Source organism: Rhinolophus hipposideros, assembly GCF_964194185.1.
Source record: "Rhinolophus hipposideros genome assembly, chromosome: 11".
Classification (NCBI taxonomy): domain Eukaryota; kingdom Metazoa; phylum Chordata; class Mammalia; order Chiroptera; family Rhinolophidae; genus Rhinolophus; species Rhinolophus hipposideros.
In genome coordinates, this window is record NC_138057.1 from 59,523,994 (window position 1) to 59,542,340 (window position 18,347).

Sequence of the window (18,347 nt, forward strand, 5' to 3'; positions counted from 1 at the left end):
TTATCTGAGGTAATCGAATGTCTGATGTTTAGCTATTTTGCTTATGTTGTATATTTTGAAGAGGCTGCCAGTAATTTAAGTCCTTATAATGAATCTTAACTTTTGTCTTCAGGCCAGAGTTACAACAAATTACTGTTGATGGACTAGAAGTTCTCATTCCAAAAGATCCAACACACTTTCTAGAAGAAGTACCACACTCTAGATTTATTGAGTGTAGGTATAAAGAAGCTCGAGCATTCTTTCAGGTTAGAGATCATCACATACACTTTTTTAATTACAGGAAGTGTGTTTGCTTCTAATATTTCTGGGGGGGGGGTGGAAATAAAGGGACTTACGGAAAATAGATAAGAAAGCATCTTTTTTTATCTTCTAGATTGTTTTCTTTTAATTTTTTAAAGTAGATTAAACATTACCCTTAAGAAATGGTTTGATATGGCTTGATATTTATGGAGACTGTTTTATTTAGATAGACTTCGATAGGGTTAGCATTGACCCCGGCTTTCAGTTAGGGTAACCCATAAACTTTATAAAAGATGGTATATTCTGTTCTTGAAGCAATCCAAAAGGGATGAAGCCACAGCAGAAGTTGAACCATGTGAAAAAATCTTAGAAAAGATTTCATGGAAAATACAGTTTTTCTCAGAGGGTTGGCACTGAATATGAATTTTTTTGTGTTTATGAAGGTTTTTGAAGATAAATGCTACACAAAGACCAAGGGCTTTTGAACTTTACTTTATTCTGCTGCTCTAGCTTTCAATTCAATGAACATTTATTGAAAGTCTCTTTCCCAGGAACTCTGCTGACCCTGGGGATATAAAGATGATTTTGAAGGGCATGCAAGTTCAGCTAAGAAATGACATGAAACAGAAATACTGAGAAAACAGTGAAATTTACGGTGGGGTTTTGGTGCCCTGATTCTTCCACTTGCACTTTATTTTCACTGGTCCCTTTCTGAGAAAGCTGTAGACACAGGAGAGGAGCAGAATGGGAAAATTATATGCCATCTATATCATGACTGGTCAAGTGCTCAATACCCACAAATGCAAGGTTTTTTTGGTAGGACCTTGACCTGCCAGTCCAAGAGGCCTTCCTAATCCCATTCCCTTTACTCTGGAATTGCGGACATACCCAGTCGTCCTCATGGAGGAAAAGCTGGAAGATCACATGTGTGGCTGGGCCTGCTGCTCCAGTAGGCAAGTGCTACCATCATACCACACCACATAGTAACAAGAAGCAGAAGAGATGCAGTGTGGTTCTTGACCACTCACTCTCTGTGCCTTAAGGGAGTTTGTTCTGGTTGCCACTTCTGTCATAGCAATTATTACAGTGAATTGGGAAGGTCTGTCTTGTCCCCCTACGAGATGATGTGAATTTCTTGATAGCAGGCATCTCATTTTATTCACCTTTTGTAGCCCCAGTATCTAGCATGTTTCTTGGCACAAAGAAAAGATCTTATAATTATAGAAAAAAGCATGAAGAATAAGGTGCTCATCTGAATCAAATGATTTTTTAGGGACATTTATTTAGAGCTACTCCATCACCTAGCAAGCATGTGCTCAGACTCATTTTGTTGATCTTTTTGGGAAGGCAGTTTCAAAATACTGAGAAATCATGAGGATAGTGTCACATTTTTTTTTTTTTTTTTTTTTTTTTTTTCTTTTTATAATTAATTTATTTATTAGTTTCAGGTGTACAAAACAAGGCAATACCCAGACGTTCATCATCTACATCCCCCACACTGCGAACCCCCCTCCCCCCATCCACCATCCCTCCGACCCCACACTGAACCATCACATTATATATATAAAATTATAGTTGGCATTCATTAATGTTTAGCTTCTGATGTACAATGCCATGATCAGGTATCCACAGTATCCCTGAGGTGGTCTCCCAGATAGGACGCATGTCCATCGGATACCCAACAAAATCTTTACAACATTATAGAATACCTTCCCCAAATTAATTTTCAAAAGGAAAACCCTGAGGCCATCTTGTGGTTACCAGCTGCTTCCAAATCCCTTCACCTTTCCCCTTATCCCCAACCCCCTCCCACACACCCATCTAACCACTCTCGGTTTTTTCTCTGCGTCCCCAAAACTGACTCTGATTAGTTCATTCACATAGTCTTTTCTTTAGATTCCATATATAAGTGAGATCATATGGTACTTGTCTTTCTCTTTCTGACTTATTTCACTTAACATAATGTTCTCTAGATCCATCCATGTTGCTGCAAATGATAAGATTTCTTTCTTCTTTATGGCTGCGTAATACTCCATTGTATAAATGTACCACAGCTTCTTAATCCAGTCATCTACCGATGGGCATTTTGGTTGTTTCCATATCTTGGCTATTGTGTAAAGTGCTGCAATAAACATAGGAGTGCATACAGATTTTTGAATTGGAGTTTTGGATTTCTCCGGGTAGATGCCTAGGAGTGGAATTACTGGATCATAGGGTAGTTCCATTTTCAGATTCCTGAGATACCTCCATACTGTTTTCCATAGTGGCTGCACTAATCTGCAGTCCCACCAACAGTGCACTAGCGTTCCCTTTTCTCCACATCCGCGCCAGCATTTGTTGTTTGTTGATTTATTGATAATAGCCATTTTGACTGGAGTGAGGTGGTATCTCATTGTGGTTTTTATTTGCATTTCTCTGATGGTTAGTGAGGTTGAGCATTTCTTCATATGTCTTCTTGCCTTCTGTATGTCCTTCTTAGAGAAATGTCTCCCCAAGTCCTCTGCCCATTTTTTAATTGGGTTGTTTGTTTTTTTGGAGTTGAGTTGAGTAAGTTTTTTATAGATTTGTGATATTAATCCCTTATCAGATATATCATTGGCAAATATCTTTTCCCATACAGTAGGATCCCTTTTTGTTTTATTGATGGTTTCCTTTGCTGTGAAAAAACTTTTTAGTTTGATGTAATCCCACATGTTTATTTTTTCTCTTACTTCGCTCGCGCGAGGGGATATATCAGTGAAAATCTTACTCCGGGTAATGTCCATGAAGTTTCTTCCTATATTTTCTTCTAGATATTTTATGGTTTCAGATCTTACATTTAAGTCTTTAAGCCATTTTGAATTTGTTTTTGTATATGGTGTAAGGAGGTGGTCCAGCTTCATTTTCTTGCATGTGTCCGTCCAGGTTTCCCAACACCACTTATTGAACAGACTATCTTTACTCCATCGTACATTCTTGCTTCCATTGTCGTAGATTAGATGGGCATATAGGCATGGATTTATGTCTGGACTCTCTATTCTGTTCCATTGATCTATGTATCTATTTTTATGCCAGTACCATGTTGTTTTGATTACTGTAGCCTTGTAGTATAGTTTGAAATCAGGTATCGTTATACCTCCCACTTTGTTCTTATTTCTCAAGATTGCTGAGGCTATCCGGGGTCTTTTATGGTCCCATATAAATTTTAGGATTATATGTTCTATTTCTGTGAAAAACGTCGTTGGTAGTTTGATAGGAATTGCGTTGAATATGTATATTGCCTTAGGCAGTATGGACATTTTAATTATATTAATTCTTCCTATCCATGAACATGGAATGTGTTTCCATCTATTTATGTCTTCTTTCATTTCTTTCTTCAGTGTTGTATAATTTTCTGAGTACAGATCCTTTACATCTTTGGTTAGATTTATTCCCAGATATTTTATAGTCTTTGGAGCAATTGTAAATGGAATTGTTTTTTTAATTTCTCCTTCTGCTATTTTATCATTGGTATATACAAATGCAACTGATTTCCGAATATTAATTTTATATCCTGCTACATTACTAAATTCATCTATCAGTTCTAATAGTTTCTTGGTGGAGTCTTTAGGGTTCTCTATATATAGTATCATATCATCTGCATATAATGATAATTTTACTTCCTCCTTACCAATTTGGATGCCTTTTATTTCTTTCTCTTGTCTGATTGCTGTGGCTAGAACTTCCAGCACTATGTTGAATAGAAGTGGAGAAAGTGGGCAACCTTGTCTTGTTCCTGATCTTAGGGGGAATGGTTTTAGCTTTTCCCCATTGAGTATGATGTTAGCTGTGGGTTTGTCATATATGGCCTTTATTATGTTAAGATATGATCCCTCTATTCCCACTTTCTTAAGGGTTTTTATCATAAAAGGTTGCTGTATTTTATCAAATGCTTTTTCTGCATCTATTGATATGATCATGTGATTTTTATTTTTCATTTTGTTAATGTGGTGTATCACATTAATTGATTTGCGGATGTTGAACCACCCCTGCATACCAGGGATGAATCCCACTTGATCATGGTGTATGATCTTTTTAATGTATTGCTGAATTCTGTTTGCTAATAATTTGTTGAGAATTTTTGCATCTACGTTCATTAGAGATATCGGCCTGTAGTTTTCTTTCTTTGTGGTGTCTTTGTCTGCTTTTGGGATCAGGGTGATAGTGGCTTCGTAAAAAGTGTTTGGGAGTCTTCCTTCCTTCTGGATTTTTTGGAAGAGCTTGAGGAGAATAGGTGATAATTCTTTTTTGAACGTTTTGAAAAATTCACCTGTAAAGCCATCTGGTCCAGGGCTTTTGTTTGTTGGGAGATTATTGATTACTGATTCAATTTCCCTGGTGGTAATCAGACTGTTCAGGCTTTCTGTTTCTTCTTGAGTTAGCTTTGGAAGGTTGTGCGCCTCTAGAAAATTGTCCATTTTAGTGTCACATTTTTTAATTCCATATTTTCATTCTTTTGAAAACTTGAGTGTAGTCAGCATTTGTGTAAAGAATATGGATTACCGATACTCAGCGGGCTTATCAATTTATTATAGCCTCACAGTTGTGATGTTTAAAGCTCCATCACATAGCAAGACTGTAATACTGTCTGGATGTTTATATTCATAAGAGAGTAAGGTGGAACTTTGTATTCGTTCTTCACCATGTTATGTGTGTCCTTCACTGCAGCAAGACAGATTACTAATTTGTTTTTCTCTTCTGCTAACGTATTGGTGTTACTCATACCGAGTGCCTGATGGGATTGATAACTTTTTAATTTTTATTTTCTTTAATGTTTCATCCTTCATCATTTCTTATGTTAGGACCGTGATGAAAAATACCAGGTGGGTCCGTTTTCAAATTAAAGTGAACATACATGATTTTGAACACTTGATGGCGCCAAACTGTCTTAAATATAGTGCCTGAGGTAAAACAAGCAGTGCACTAATCAAAAAATCTCATAAAGCAACCTCCTAACTTTCGTTTTTTTAGGAATCATTTATTTTGAAACATTCGCAAACTTGCAGAAAAGTTGCAAATGCAATACAAATAATTTTCCCCCCCTGAACTATCTGGGAGTAAGTTTGTCGGCCATATACCCCACAACCTCCAGTAATTTAGTATTTCTTAAAAGGAAGGACATTGTCTTACAAGTCTCAGGAAATGAACACATAGATTAATGGCCTCAATAATGACCTTTATAATAACAGGATTCAGTTCAGAATCACATGTTGTATTTCATTTTCCTGTCTCTTTCGTCTCCTTCAGTCTGGAACAGTTTCTCAGTCCTTTTTTGACTTTCGTGACTTTGGTACCTTTGAGAATCATAGGCCAGGTGTTTTGTGAGGCGTCCCTCATTTGGGGTTCCTCTGGTTTTTCCTCACCTTAGATCACTTGATTAAAGTGTTGTATGCTTGCTTGCCCCCGGGGAAGTTTCTGGTTTTTCCCTTTGTAATTAATAGTATTTGGCGGGAAGATACTTTACAACTATGTAATTGTTGTCAATATCCTCATCAAATTTCCCACTTATTTATTTGTTTTTTGTTTATGTTAGTATGAACTCACGGTTTTCTATTTTTTCAATGGGTATTTTCATTTTTTATTTTGATAATCGTTCCACATTTGGCCATTGGGAACCCCTTCACAATGGCTTCTGTGTCTTTTGACATGTTACCATCCTTTTTTTGAGCACTGTCTTGCCTCTTGGCACATGAGGTTCTAGATTCCTCTTGTAATTTCCTGGCCACAAACCTAGACTCAGCCATTTCTCTGAGTCCTAGTTCCTTTTTAGAAGCCTAGATCTGGATGTCACTTGTGCTCATTGCTGTTTGGGTTTTGCTGCATACAGGCCCTCATAGTAACAGGACGACGGTGTGTTCAAGGCATATAGCAGTATCTATGTGTTCACTCTAACACATCTGAGGATCAGTTTTAAGAAATGGAATCTCTGGGAGTGGCATGTTAGGAAAGGCATGTCAGGGTCAGGGTATGTCCATGCAGAGGGCAGCCTCAGTAGAACGGAACTATCAGAGTAATGTTTTTGTAGAGCAAAAAGTGTTCTTATGTTAATTAATTTGATCCTTTCAGTTACTCTGAAATGAAGCCAGTGTATACTACAAAGGTATACTACAGTGTATACTACTGAGGTTTTGAGATGTTAGTTGTGCAGTCATTATTGGCTGAGCATGGACTAAACAAATCCTGGGTCTCCAAACTTCTAGCTCCAGGCTTTTCCCACTATAACAACAAGGACATGTGTCTCTCATTCTAATCATACATCCTAAGAGAAGTCATGGTCCTGGGAATATTTTCATCTTGAAAGGATCTCGTATAATTTGTGTATTCTTGAGAAAGCAACTTATCTTCAGGAACCCCACCTTCTTTCTAGGAATACTTTTTGCTTAAGGTCCCTAGTGTCCTTCTAGGAACTGTATTTCCTCCTGCTGTATTGTAAAAGAATGCAGGATATTTTAGGATATTCTAGGTACGGGAGGGGGCTGTCAATCATTATTCATTAATCCATTTATCAATATATGGTGATCACATATTGAGTGCCATTCTCAATTTGTGCTTACAGTGATGGAGAGTCAGTACCTGTCATTAAGGAACCATCTTTACAGACTAGTGGAGGAAATATAAATAAAATGAACAATTAGAATTAAATATGGTAAAAATTATAGTAAAAGTATATAATTATAAGCTCATTAACAGATTATTAGTTCATTTGTCTTTGTCTGTATCTAGTTCCAACATAATTCTTGGCTTGTGAACTGAAGAGGAGCACTGGGAGAAAAAACATATACATCCTTCTGGGAGAATCGGGGAATGTTTTCCTGAGGGTAGAACTACACGTGAAAGATTTTAGGAAACAGCGTGTATAAGGGCACAGAGACTTGAAACGTGGTATTTTTGAGGAATTACAAGTTATTGCTGTGATGTGTAGTGTGTGGAGGGTGGCGAAGAGGCTGGGCCAGTAGTCAGGGATCAGAACACAAATGTCCTTGTCCACATGCCATGAAGTTTAGATTTGGTCCCATAGGTAGTGAAGCATCCCTTAAGAATATATAGTGTTCTCTCCTCAGTTCCAGAACACTCTAAAAGTGAAGGAAATCAGAAAAGCAAGAAGACTAAGTAAATGATAATATTTGTGTAGAACTTCTCAAGTGGTGAGACATTCTTCTGTCATCCATTATCTCATTAAATCTTCACAGCAGTCCTATACAGTGTAATTATTATCCTTTAATTCCTGATGAGGAAATGATATCTAAGAGAGGTTTGTTCTTTCATTCTCTTATTTATTCAGCAGATGTTCAGGCACTGTTCCAGGCACTGGAGGTAGAGTGGTCAACAAATGAAGTCACTTTCCCCAGAGAGCTTCCATTCTTCTGAGGCGATACGCCCCAGGTTGCAGCTAAAAAGAAGTGGGACTAGACTTGAACCCATAATCAGATTCAAAATCCCACGCTCTTTCTACTATATGAGAACTACATAGTCTCTAAAGACCAGTTGCATCAGTGAATGATGGAAATGTCATTGAATATATTTTGTTTCAGATATGCCTGTAGCTCTCACCATTCCTTCCTTTACCCTACTAGTCCAGTCTGATAAATTGTAAAGTGGAAGAGGGAACTGATAAAGGTGTAAGTCTCATCCTTTGGGAATCCTGGGTATATTCCTTCCTGTTTAACTTGTATCTCCTAGAATCTACTTCTTTAGTCTTTATAAAATAAATGTGACTAACAGGGAACTCTGAAACTTCATTTTTATAATTGAAAAATATGTGGGGCTAGTTTTCAAGTTTAAATTAGATGTCACAAAAATGTTTCTAGCAATTTAGGTACGACTTTAATAGCTGACTGTTTATTCTATCTGTAGCAGTACCTTGATGATAACACTGTGGAAGCCATGGCCTTTCGGAAGAGGGCAAAGGAATTGTTGCAACTCGCAGCCAAAACATTAAAGAAATTGGGAGTACGGTTCTGGCTGAGCAGTGGAACTTGTTTAGGTAAAATTCTTGTTGCGTCACATTTGTCTTTGTGTCATTTCCTTCTCTTTCGTGGCTTTAGGGGGTGACTGCTTGAGATGGATGACAAAATATCAGTGATACTCAAAATGTCATATTTATAAATAGAATAAACATAGTGCATGGAGTAAGGATTTATTGATTACTTTAAAGAAATAATTTCAGAAACATAAAAGTGAGTTAGAAAGGTCATATTTGTGCTTACCAAAAATTATAATTCATGTGTGCAAAATTTATAGCAGAATATGTAGACTGTATTTGATTCTCAAGTAATCCTTAGTTAGCATTTTGTTATTTCCATCCCAAAGAGTGCGGTTGCCTTAAAAAAAATTTATTTAGTTTCTTATACATACAAATAACTTGCATTGTACCAAAAGTTTCTAGGGGAGGAAGATTGAAGGGAGAGTCACACGGTTTTCACAAACATTTTCCAGATCATCACTAGTCTTAATATCACTGATTGCACTTTACTGCCTCACTACATTCTGTTCATTCTGAGGTGGGGAAATGTAGACTTTTCTAGAGTCCTTAGGCAAGTTGCTCTTAGACTCTGAGAAAGATTTCTGGATCTCTTTCTCCTATACACTAGATCAGACTTCTTTGGAATTTAGAATTATTTAGAATCTTAAATTTTGTGTTTATTCCCTCTTGTGTATAACTGTAGTTGGTTATAACTGTATTTGTTCTTCCTTAATTATAACTGTATTTATACAAAAATTAATTCTGCTTCTGCTTTTATAGGATTATCGTATAATTTACTTTCTAATTCAAAAGACTTTTGAGTGAAAGGGAGTTCCATTAATAATTATGTTGGTACAACAGGCATAAACTAGGATATATGGTTATCCTCTTTATTAGTGTTTGTGGAAAATTCACACGGTTCTTCCTGTCAATGAGCTTACAGCTCGAGTAAGCCAAAGAAATACACCTCACACATTTATGTGATATATGCTTAAAGATTTCACTTTAATTGTTTTATAGACTATGTCATCAGAAATACTTCTTAATCATTTGTCATGATTTGTTTTGAGTTCTTAGCACCATGGTTTTCTTGATTTAAGGACATTTACAAAATGAGGGAGTTAGATTAGATAATAGTAAGGAGGCTTCCATTTTTAATAGTTTATGATTATTTGATAGATGTGGATTGTAGACTTTTCTCAAACTAGGTATCAGACTCCATTATCCTAGGCTTCTAAAGATCCATGTTAAAATAAAATGAAAGTTTAGACTTCCAAACAGTATTGCCTGATAGTGATACCTATAACGATAATTGCAGACATTTACTTACTTTTTTAATAATTTGGATGGAAAGCATAGAAGGATAATAGGAGAGATTCAGGAGTCCTTAGTAATCTTAAAGTATAAATTTCGTTTTTCTTTTTTTAGAACATTACTATAGTACCTGATTGAGAAGTAGATACATAGCAAATACCTAGAAATATCATTTGACAGTATGCTGACAATTGAGGTTGATACTGCTCTTCTTTGTTATATGACCCATTGGATATGAGCTATTCAATGAGCTATTAAGTTCTAGAAATTACTATTCAGGAAAGGAATATTGTTTAAGCAAAAGAATTAAATTATATTTTTAGCATATCTTAAATGCAGCCTTCATCATTGGAAGTTTCTGATTAAACATTCTCAAAAGTAACTTAATTTGTTTAAATGGATGGCTTAGTTAACATTATTAAAGCTAATAGTTTATTCAGAAATTAAAATACATCATGAAAGTTTTTGAGTATATTAAGTACCCATGCCAGTAAAAATGAGGGGAGGGGCTGGAAAGGGAAGGGAGGATTTTGTTTTGTTTATCTGTCCATTCCCCAAGGGTCGAGTTCTTTAACAGGTGGGTCCTATAATCACAGATTTTAGTTTGGAATTTAATTTTTTAAAAATAATTTTAATAAAGCATCCTAAAGCTAATCCTATGAAATAAAATCCACTGGTACAAAGATCATTCATTATAATGACAATTTTTTCCAAATTTAGGTTTTTTTCTTTTTTTTCAATACTGATGTTTTGTGTTTTTTATTAGTTTCAGGTGTACAAAATAACATAATAGATATTTGCACCCCTCACAAAATTTAAGTTTTTAAAAAAGTTTTCTTCTTTTTCTTTTTTTAAGGATGGTATCGGCAGTGCAGTATCATTCCTTATAGTAAAGATGTTGACTTAGGAATTTTTATACAAGATTACAAATCTAATATTATTTCAGCATTTCAGGATGCAGGACTTCCACTCAAACACAAATTTGGGAAGGTGAGTAATAAAAATCTGCTTTACCGAACAAGTAACATGTCTCAAAAGTAAAATTTATATTAAGCTACTCAGAAATGGTTAAGAATATTGCATGCATCATGTTATCACTAAATATTGTCCAGGCTGAGTTCAGCAGAAGCTTGTTACCACTTGTGACCTCAGCACTATTTAAGGAAAACTAGAAAATCTGGCTTTCTATTGACAGTGACAAGGAGAGAAAGATCTTGGATTCTTGCAAATGAATTTATTCCCATTATATAATATACAATTAATATAATAAGTAAGAACCCCTCCTACCCTACCATGAAGTTACATTGTTTCTCATGAGTCATTTAATTTTATGCTCACTTAGGCATCTTATCACTGTCAACATGAAACATTCCATTGATTCCTACGGGTTACAAATACAGACTCATGTCAAACAGTACTTGAATTTCTTGTTTATTTCGCCTGGCCTAGGTCATAGCAGTTTTCTCACAGGTCAATGAGGAAGAGGTCATCGTGGCTTAGATGAAATCTCTTTTAGACGATTTGATTCCTGTGCTCCAACCCCATGATCCTTCTGCAGTCACCTCACTCTTAATTTTTTTGTCTCCAGGATGGTGTTGTCTTGGAAAGCACGTAGAAGTATGAAAAGTTATTTCCCTCATCATAATCATTCTACTTTACCAAAAAAATTAATAAAATATTTTCCTGAGGTCAAAATCAAAGCAGTGGAACTCTAGTCACTCAGCAAACGTTTCCTCAGCCCTCACTCCATGCCTGGTACTCTGCTGAGCACCCAGGACACAGAGAGGTATCAGTGACAGTCCTTACCTTTGAGGAGTTCACTGTGTAATTAGAAGGGGGAAAAATGCATAAATAATTATTATGTGATTAGTGCTGTAACAGACATGTACCAAGTCCAATGGGAACATAATTATTTGTGGAATACATACCATTAGGGAAATATTCTCAGAAGTTTTTGTGAGCCCATTGTAGAGAGAAAAAGGGATAAAAACTCCAAGTCTTCGCCAGTCAGCACCTTGGAGCCTTTGAGCCCATTCTTGTGCCCAGGCCCGCTCCAATCCCTCTGGAGTGTACTTTTTCTCCTAATAAACTGCTCTTTCATCACTTAAAAAAGAAAGAACAAAAGGTCTTTGTACTTTTAACATCTCTTTTTGTCATGTACATAATGTACTGATCTATGGTATGTATACGGGTGTCTTGAATACAACATTTCCTTAAGAGCTTGTTTATTGATTGTAATGAGAAACTTCTTTTCCTGATAGTGTCACTTGATTATTAAATATTAAAGGGCGTAATCTCTCTTTGGTTCCTTCCCTCCTTTAGTCAGAAAGGGGCTCAGGAGCAGGATGTTCCACACAGTGATAATTTCACTGCTGTAAGTCGTTACCCTGAGTCGTCACCAGTTGTCGGAAGCAACATTTTTTATAGGCATTTCAGGAAGAAATCAAATGATGGCGTGTTACTGATGCATCCCAATTTCAGAGCTGCTCCAACTTGAAAAAACGTGTATTTAAAATCCGTACTCTCTCTATATAAAATATTATCGCTCTAAATTAAAAATGTGTATTTCTTTTGTTTCAGTCTCTGAACGTTTTCATCTTCCCTCTAGGTAGAAGACAGCTTGGAACTCTCTTTCCAGGGAAAAGATGACGTAAAACTTGACATTTTTTTCTTCTATGAAGAGACTGACCATATGTGGAATGGAGGCACTCAGGCCAAAACAGGAAAAAAATTTAAGTATGAATCAGATAAACACTTATAAAGGGGGAGGGGGACTATAGAAATAACTTCACAAGGTTCGGGGGAGAAAAGGCTCTGTCAAGGCTCCACTATTAGGTACTACTTTCTCTGCTTGCCCACAGAACCCAGTTGTGTTTGTGAAGCGAGGACTACCAGTCAGGAAAGTCTGTAAGGAGGAAGTGTCCCTGGGTTTGTTAGTCCAAAGATTCATTATAATTCGAAGCCCTTGAGTCATCAGAAAGACAAACCCAAAACAAGGAACACGAAAACCAAGCTCAGAGTCTGACCCAGAAAACTGATTCGCTGTTCGACTTGTAGGAGCTTGATAATTTGATGGGCATGGGTAAAGGTCAGTAAGGAGACAGTCAAGGTGAAGTGCTGTTTAAGTGAGGAATTTGGATTGATTGGGGCTGGGACCGTGAGTGCTGGGCAGGCACTATGTGCCTTCAACATAGACAAGGGTTAGCCCTCAAAAGATGCTCATTGGGCTGAACAGCAACCGTATTTTGTCAAATGTAAGATGATATAGATTGTAAGATTGCACCCTTATTTTATGTGCTTCTAAGAAAGGAAAAACACTGCTAGTTATAATTGTAAGACACATGATTCACAGATGAAAAAATTGGGGGGAGGGGGTCGTGTCTCAGAACTGAAGGAATACAGTATGTGTTAGATTGCCATTTTAAACTTTTTTTTTTAATGCTGCCATAGTAAAACTCCTTGATGAGAAAAGACGAAAATGACATGAGAGTAACTATACTGTCCTTTATTTATTTATTTTTTAAAGATATTACTGGGGAAGGGGAACAATGTGTATTTCGAGAACTTTATTGGGGAGCAGTGCGATCTTCCCCAGGACCCATCAGCTCCAAGTCAAGTTGTTGCCCTTCAGTCTTAGTTGTGGAGGGCGCAGCTCAGCTCCAAGTCCAGTCTCCGTTTTCCATGTTTAGTTTCAGGGGGCACAGCCCACCATCCCATGCGGGAATTGAACCGGCAACTCTGTTGCTCAGAGCTCGAGCTCTAACCAGCTGAGCCACCTGGCCGCCCTGTGCTTTCCTTTATGATGCAGTTGGTCTATTCTCAGTTCTGAAAGAGTGAGAATGAATGGGAGAACGTGAAGAGCAGGGGCTTTGGAGTCAGGCAAACCAGAAAACCTCAGCTCCACCTACGTGTGGCCTCTAGCTTTTCCGAACATTAATCTCATTTATTAAATTGGGGTAGTGCTACTTACTATGTGTCAGGCACTATTATGAACATTTTACATGTATTAGCACACCTAACCCTCAAAACAACCTTAAGAGGTAGATACTCTGTGAGGCACAGAGAATTTAAGTAGTTTGTTCAAGATCACATAGCAAATGAGTGAAGGAGGCAGACCGCAGCCTGTCTCTAGAGTTCATACTTTGAACCACTTCTCCCCGCTGCCTCCCTAAAACACCTGACAATATGAGGCACTTACCATAATGCTTAGCGTTTATTAAGTAAGTGGTGGTTATCACTATTATTGTTATTTAATATTTTTAATACTGAGTATTAATGTGATTACTATCATTACTGTCGTTATGGTAGTTATGTAACCAGTCACATAAATTTACCTCACCACCTTGCTCAGACTGGGGCTTCTGTCATTGACTACCTTTGAGCCATTGGACATAGTGAGGAATGTTCTGTAACACAGAAGAGGAATTCCACACTCAGCCTGGTTTCTCCTGGGTACGCTGACATACCCTACTGCGATCGCTGAATCTTTATTTGAAGGCAAGGTGTCTGTCTTCATGTATAGTTCAACTAGTTCTGGAGGTTTGAGAGTAATCCAAACCTTTTCCTCAAAGTCATGCAGTATCCCCAAATTGACATTGACCCCAGAGCATATTCTTGAAACTTTCATTTATTATAAAATATTATTTTGCTTTTTAACAGCAAACACATTTATGTTGGGTAAGCTCTTATTATAAGACAGAAATTAATAAGTTAATGAATATAGGGGCTGGCCCGGTGGCGCAGGCGGTTGGAGCTCCGTGCTCCTAACTCCGAAGGCTGCCGGTTCGATTCCCACATGGGCCAGTGGGCTCTCAACAAAAAAAAAAAAAAAAAAAAAATGAATATATAATTGGCACTGGTGAATGGGGGGTGTTTTTGATATTCACTTACAGTTTGTTTATTCAAAGCACGATAAAGATGCCAAATTTAATGTATTATTTAGAATCTTTTTAAAAAACTATAAGGTAGTATACTATAGAAATTAAAGGCACGGTCAGACTGCTTGCTTTTGACTTCCCGCCCTACATTTTACTAGATTTATTACCTTGGGAAAGTTATTTAACCTCTCTGTGCCTAAGTTTCCTCAAATGTAAAATGGGGATAATAATAGAAATTGCTACAGAGAGTGGTTTTAAAGATCAAATGAGTTAATACACAAAAAGCGTTTTGAAGAGAATTAAGCATGTCTTGAGTGCTAAGAAAGGATTAGCTGCTATTCTTAATTCTACTAGTAGTAGTGGTGGTAAAGAAAACTATTCCTCTTCTTAATCTTGTGAGAAATTTACAGATTAGGAACCTATCTAGTTATCTCAATATTAAACTGCTAGACAGACCTACTCTTAGAGAATTCATATCAGAATGTCACCTTTTTATTTTTCTAAGAAAGATAATTTTTACAGCCAGTATGATAATCCTGTTTTTCTTAAATTTCCTTCCAAGGCTTGAGTTTCTTACTGACATGATCTGAAACCCACAAACCTTGAAAGAACTGTTCATTTCTAACCACTATATTTCTGGATCGTAAGAGCTGCTTTCATCCTGCTTTAAGTGCTCTTTATGGTAGCAGTGTTTGGGAAGTGTGAAGTGTTCTGATTATTTAAGAAGAGAAATGAGCAGTGCTAGAACTGTCTGGACAGATGGTGTGAGTCCCAGATTTTCTATCATGTTACCGTGACCTTAAAAGGCAGAGAAAAGAACAGGGGATGGCTGCGTAGTTTCTTTGGAAGATTCCCCCAACCATATGCCATTTTCATTCTTTTCAACACTATTTACTTAAAGGAACTGTAGTATTTTCACCACTACTATTCCTAGAAGGAAAAAGAAAAAAAACAACAACCTTTAAAGTTAGTCTAAGGTTCTTTCTATCTTCATAATATTCTACTTTTTATTCATGTATAGTTAATTCTGAGAAAAGCTTAATAATATAGAATGCTTACCATTTATTGAAAAGGTTGAAAAGGAACTCAGGAAGGAAGAAAAAAGTTCTTTCTTTCAAAACTTTATGCCTTCAGAATGATGTTTTGGGTTCTCAGATTTAATTATCATAGTAACAGCAGTAATAAAGATATAGCTACCAGGGTATCTGCTAGATATCAGGCACTTTGTATTTATAATCTCAGATAATCCTCAGATTATCCTGTGGGTTAGGTGTTTTTACTCCCAGTTAGATATGAGGAAACTAAAGCTCAGAGAAGTGAAGTAACTCACTCAAAGTCATCTTACCATTAATGGCAGGGCTAAGATTTAACTCCAGACCTGTTTAGACTCTTAAGCCTAAATGCTTTCTTCTAAGAGTTAATAGATTAAATGAGTTAATAATATGCATTTAGAGCAGTACCTAGCACCTAGTAAATACTACTATATAGGTATTAGCTACTGCTGTTACTATCTTTACTATTTATTATTACTATTGCTGTGTAGCTCTGGCACAAAGCATAGCACCTTCACACAGTGCTAACTTGGATTAGTTATTCTCTGGGCAAGCATTTTATTTCCAGATCTCATATTCATTCCATCCTTAGTTCTCAGTCTGTCACTCCTTTTCCTAAATTCCCTCTTTTACCTCAAATTTAAATCCCATTCTTATATATTGTCTGGATTTTTTATATTTATTTTTCTTCTGCAGAGTCTCAATCACCAGTAATAAAAAGTGGTGAATATAGTAACTATGCCTCCCGGATGTGAAGTTTCTTTTCCACAGCTTCACAGTTCCTATAGATGCTGCCCATATTTCTTGGGGTTATTTCTTTCCTTCCCCACTGAATCAACTGATATAAGTAGAGGCCAAAAGTTTGAGAGATAATACCAATGGGAATAATAAAAATGAACTTTTATTGAGTATTTACTATGTACCAAGCTTTTATTTGCATCGTCTCACTTAACCCTCACAACAAGTTTATAAGGGAGATTTTTATCATTGTCACCTGCATTTTATGGATGAGGAAATTAAGACAGAGCTAAGACTCAGACCTAAGACCATATGACTTCGGAGCCCATGTTCTTATCCATATGCAGTGTTATTGTCACCACAAGCTCTGTCATATTGTTAATGAGCAGGTCCTTGAAAACATTTGTTTCTTTTAACATCATTTTGTTATAACATTGATGAAATGCTGTGGGAACATAACTCTTGTCTGTATCAATTAGCAATGGTAAAATCAGTTCCTTTATACATCGTTTTGCTTGAAGTCGGCAGAATGTACCAACGGCATTAAATGAGGACTTACTATACTCCCTCCAGTGGCGGACCTCATATGCAGTGGTGGTTCTGTGAGATTATAACGGAGCTGAAAAATTCCTATTGCCTAGTGGCTCATAGCTGTCGTAACGTTGTGGTACCATGCATCAGTCAGGTGTTTGTGGTGATGCTGGTGTAAACACACGTGCACTGCCAGTCATACAGAAGTACAGCACAGACAGTTACGTACAGTGCATAGTATTTGATAATGATAATAAATAACTATGTTACTGGGTTATGTACTTACTATACTATACTTTTTATTGTTACTTTAGAGTGTACTCTTTCTATTTATTTATAAAAAAAACAAAACAAAAAGGTTACTGTAGAACAGCATGCCGTGTTGTGCCGGCAGCAGCCTAATACATCTCATGTTTACCGGGTCTCTTGATTGCATCATTTTCTCTGTGCTTGACTTAATCTCTTGCTGTTTTGTACAGTAACATGCTACACAGGCTTGTAGCCTGGTAGCAATAAGCTATACCATACAGTCTAGGTGTGTAGTAGGCTATACCATCTACGTTTGCGTAAGTACAATCTGGGATGTTCGCAGTGATGAAATCACCTAACGACACATTTCTCAGAATGTCTCACCATCAGGAAGCAGCACATGACTGTATATGTCATGAATAGTTGAGATACCAAATCAACTCTATCTAAAAGCAACGGCCAGGAAGTGTGGCTTAACAATAGAGAAATTTGTTAGGTAGACTTAGGAGGAATACGAAAAGGCCTAATAATACATCTACTTTATCATTTTTTCTATTTAGGTTGTTCTCTTATTGTTAAGAAAATTCTGTGAGCATCTTTGTACATAAAGTAAACACTTTATTAGGGATTGTTTTCCTGAATAGATTCCTAGAAATAGAGTTGTTATTATTATTGTTTGATTGTGCTTTTTGAGAAATAGAGGGTGCATGGGCAATGTTCTAATACCAGTAATAGTATAACATTTTGTTCCTCAGTGTTTTGTTTTTCCTTTGACTCCTTAAGACTCTCAGTAGCTGTACAGGCCTCCTCAATCTTCCTTGTCAGCATGCTTTATTCTACCTGCCTTTTTTTCCCCTAATTTTTTTAAGTAAACTTTTTATTTTGTGGTAATTTTAGATTTACTGAAAAGTTACAAAGATAATACAGAGTTTCTGTATACTAGTCATCCAGTTTCCCTAATGTTAACATATTGTTACCATGGTTCATTTGTCAAAACTAATTAACCAACATTGGTGTGTTACAATTAACTAAACTCCAGACTTTATCTGTATTCCACCAGTTTTTCCACGAATGTCCTTTTTTTGTTCCAGGATCTAATCCAAGATACCACATTGCATTTAGACACTCAGCCTTTTGAATCTTGATTTTAGTCCAAGATTTTAAGCATCTCACTAGTGGTACCAGATTATTATACATCATCACATGTCCCAGTTCTTGCAAGGACATTGAGTTGACTCCATTTTGATTGCACCTCGGTACCTCTAACTGAAAATAATCTCCACTTCCTCTGAATTTCCATAGATTTTTCCCCCCTTTACCTCTTGCATGCTTTATTTGGGTACTATTGCTGATTTGTCTGTCCTG

The 18,347-nt window shown here is 36.7% G+C and overlaps 1 protein-coding gene across 4 annotated transcripts in view; it reads left to right on the forward strand.

Annotated features, from left to right (window-relative positions):
• FKTN (fukutin) overlaps positions 1–18,347 on the forward strand; it is a 61,345-nt gene that overhangs the window by 28,112 nt on the left and 14,886 nt on the right. For 3 of the 4 annotated variants that reach the window (XM_081065252.1, XM_081065254.1, XM_081065253.1), the window contains exons 7-10: positions 113–245; positions 8,113–8,242; positions 10,392–10,525; positions 12,144–12,271. In XM_081065252.1, coding sequence (XP_080921378.1) covers positions 113–245; positions 8,113–8,242; positions 10,392–10,525; positions 12,144–12,271 — 525 coding nt within the window. The remainder of the gene's footprint in view (positions 1–112; positions 246–8,112; positions 8,243–10,391; positions 10,526–12,143; positions 12,272–18,347) is intronic. The other variant, XM_081065255.1, reaches the window with a different exon arrangement.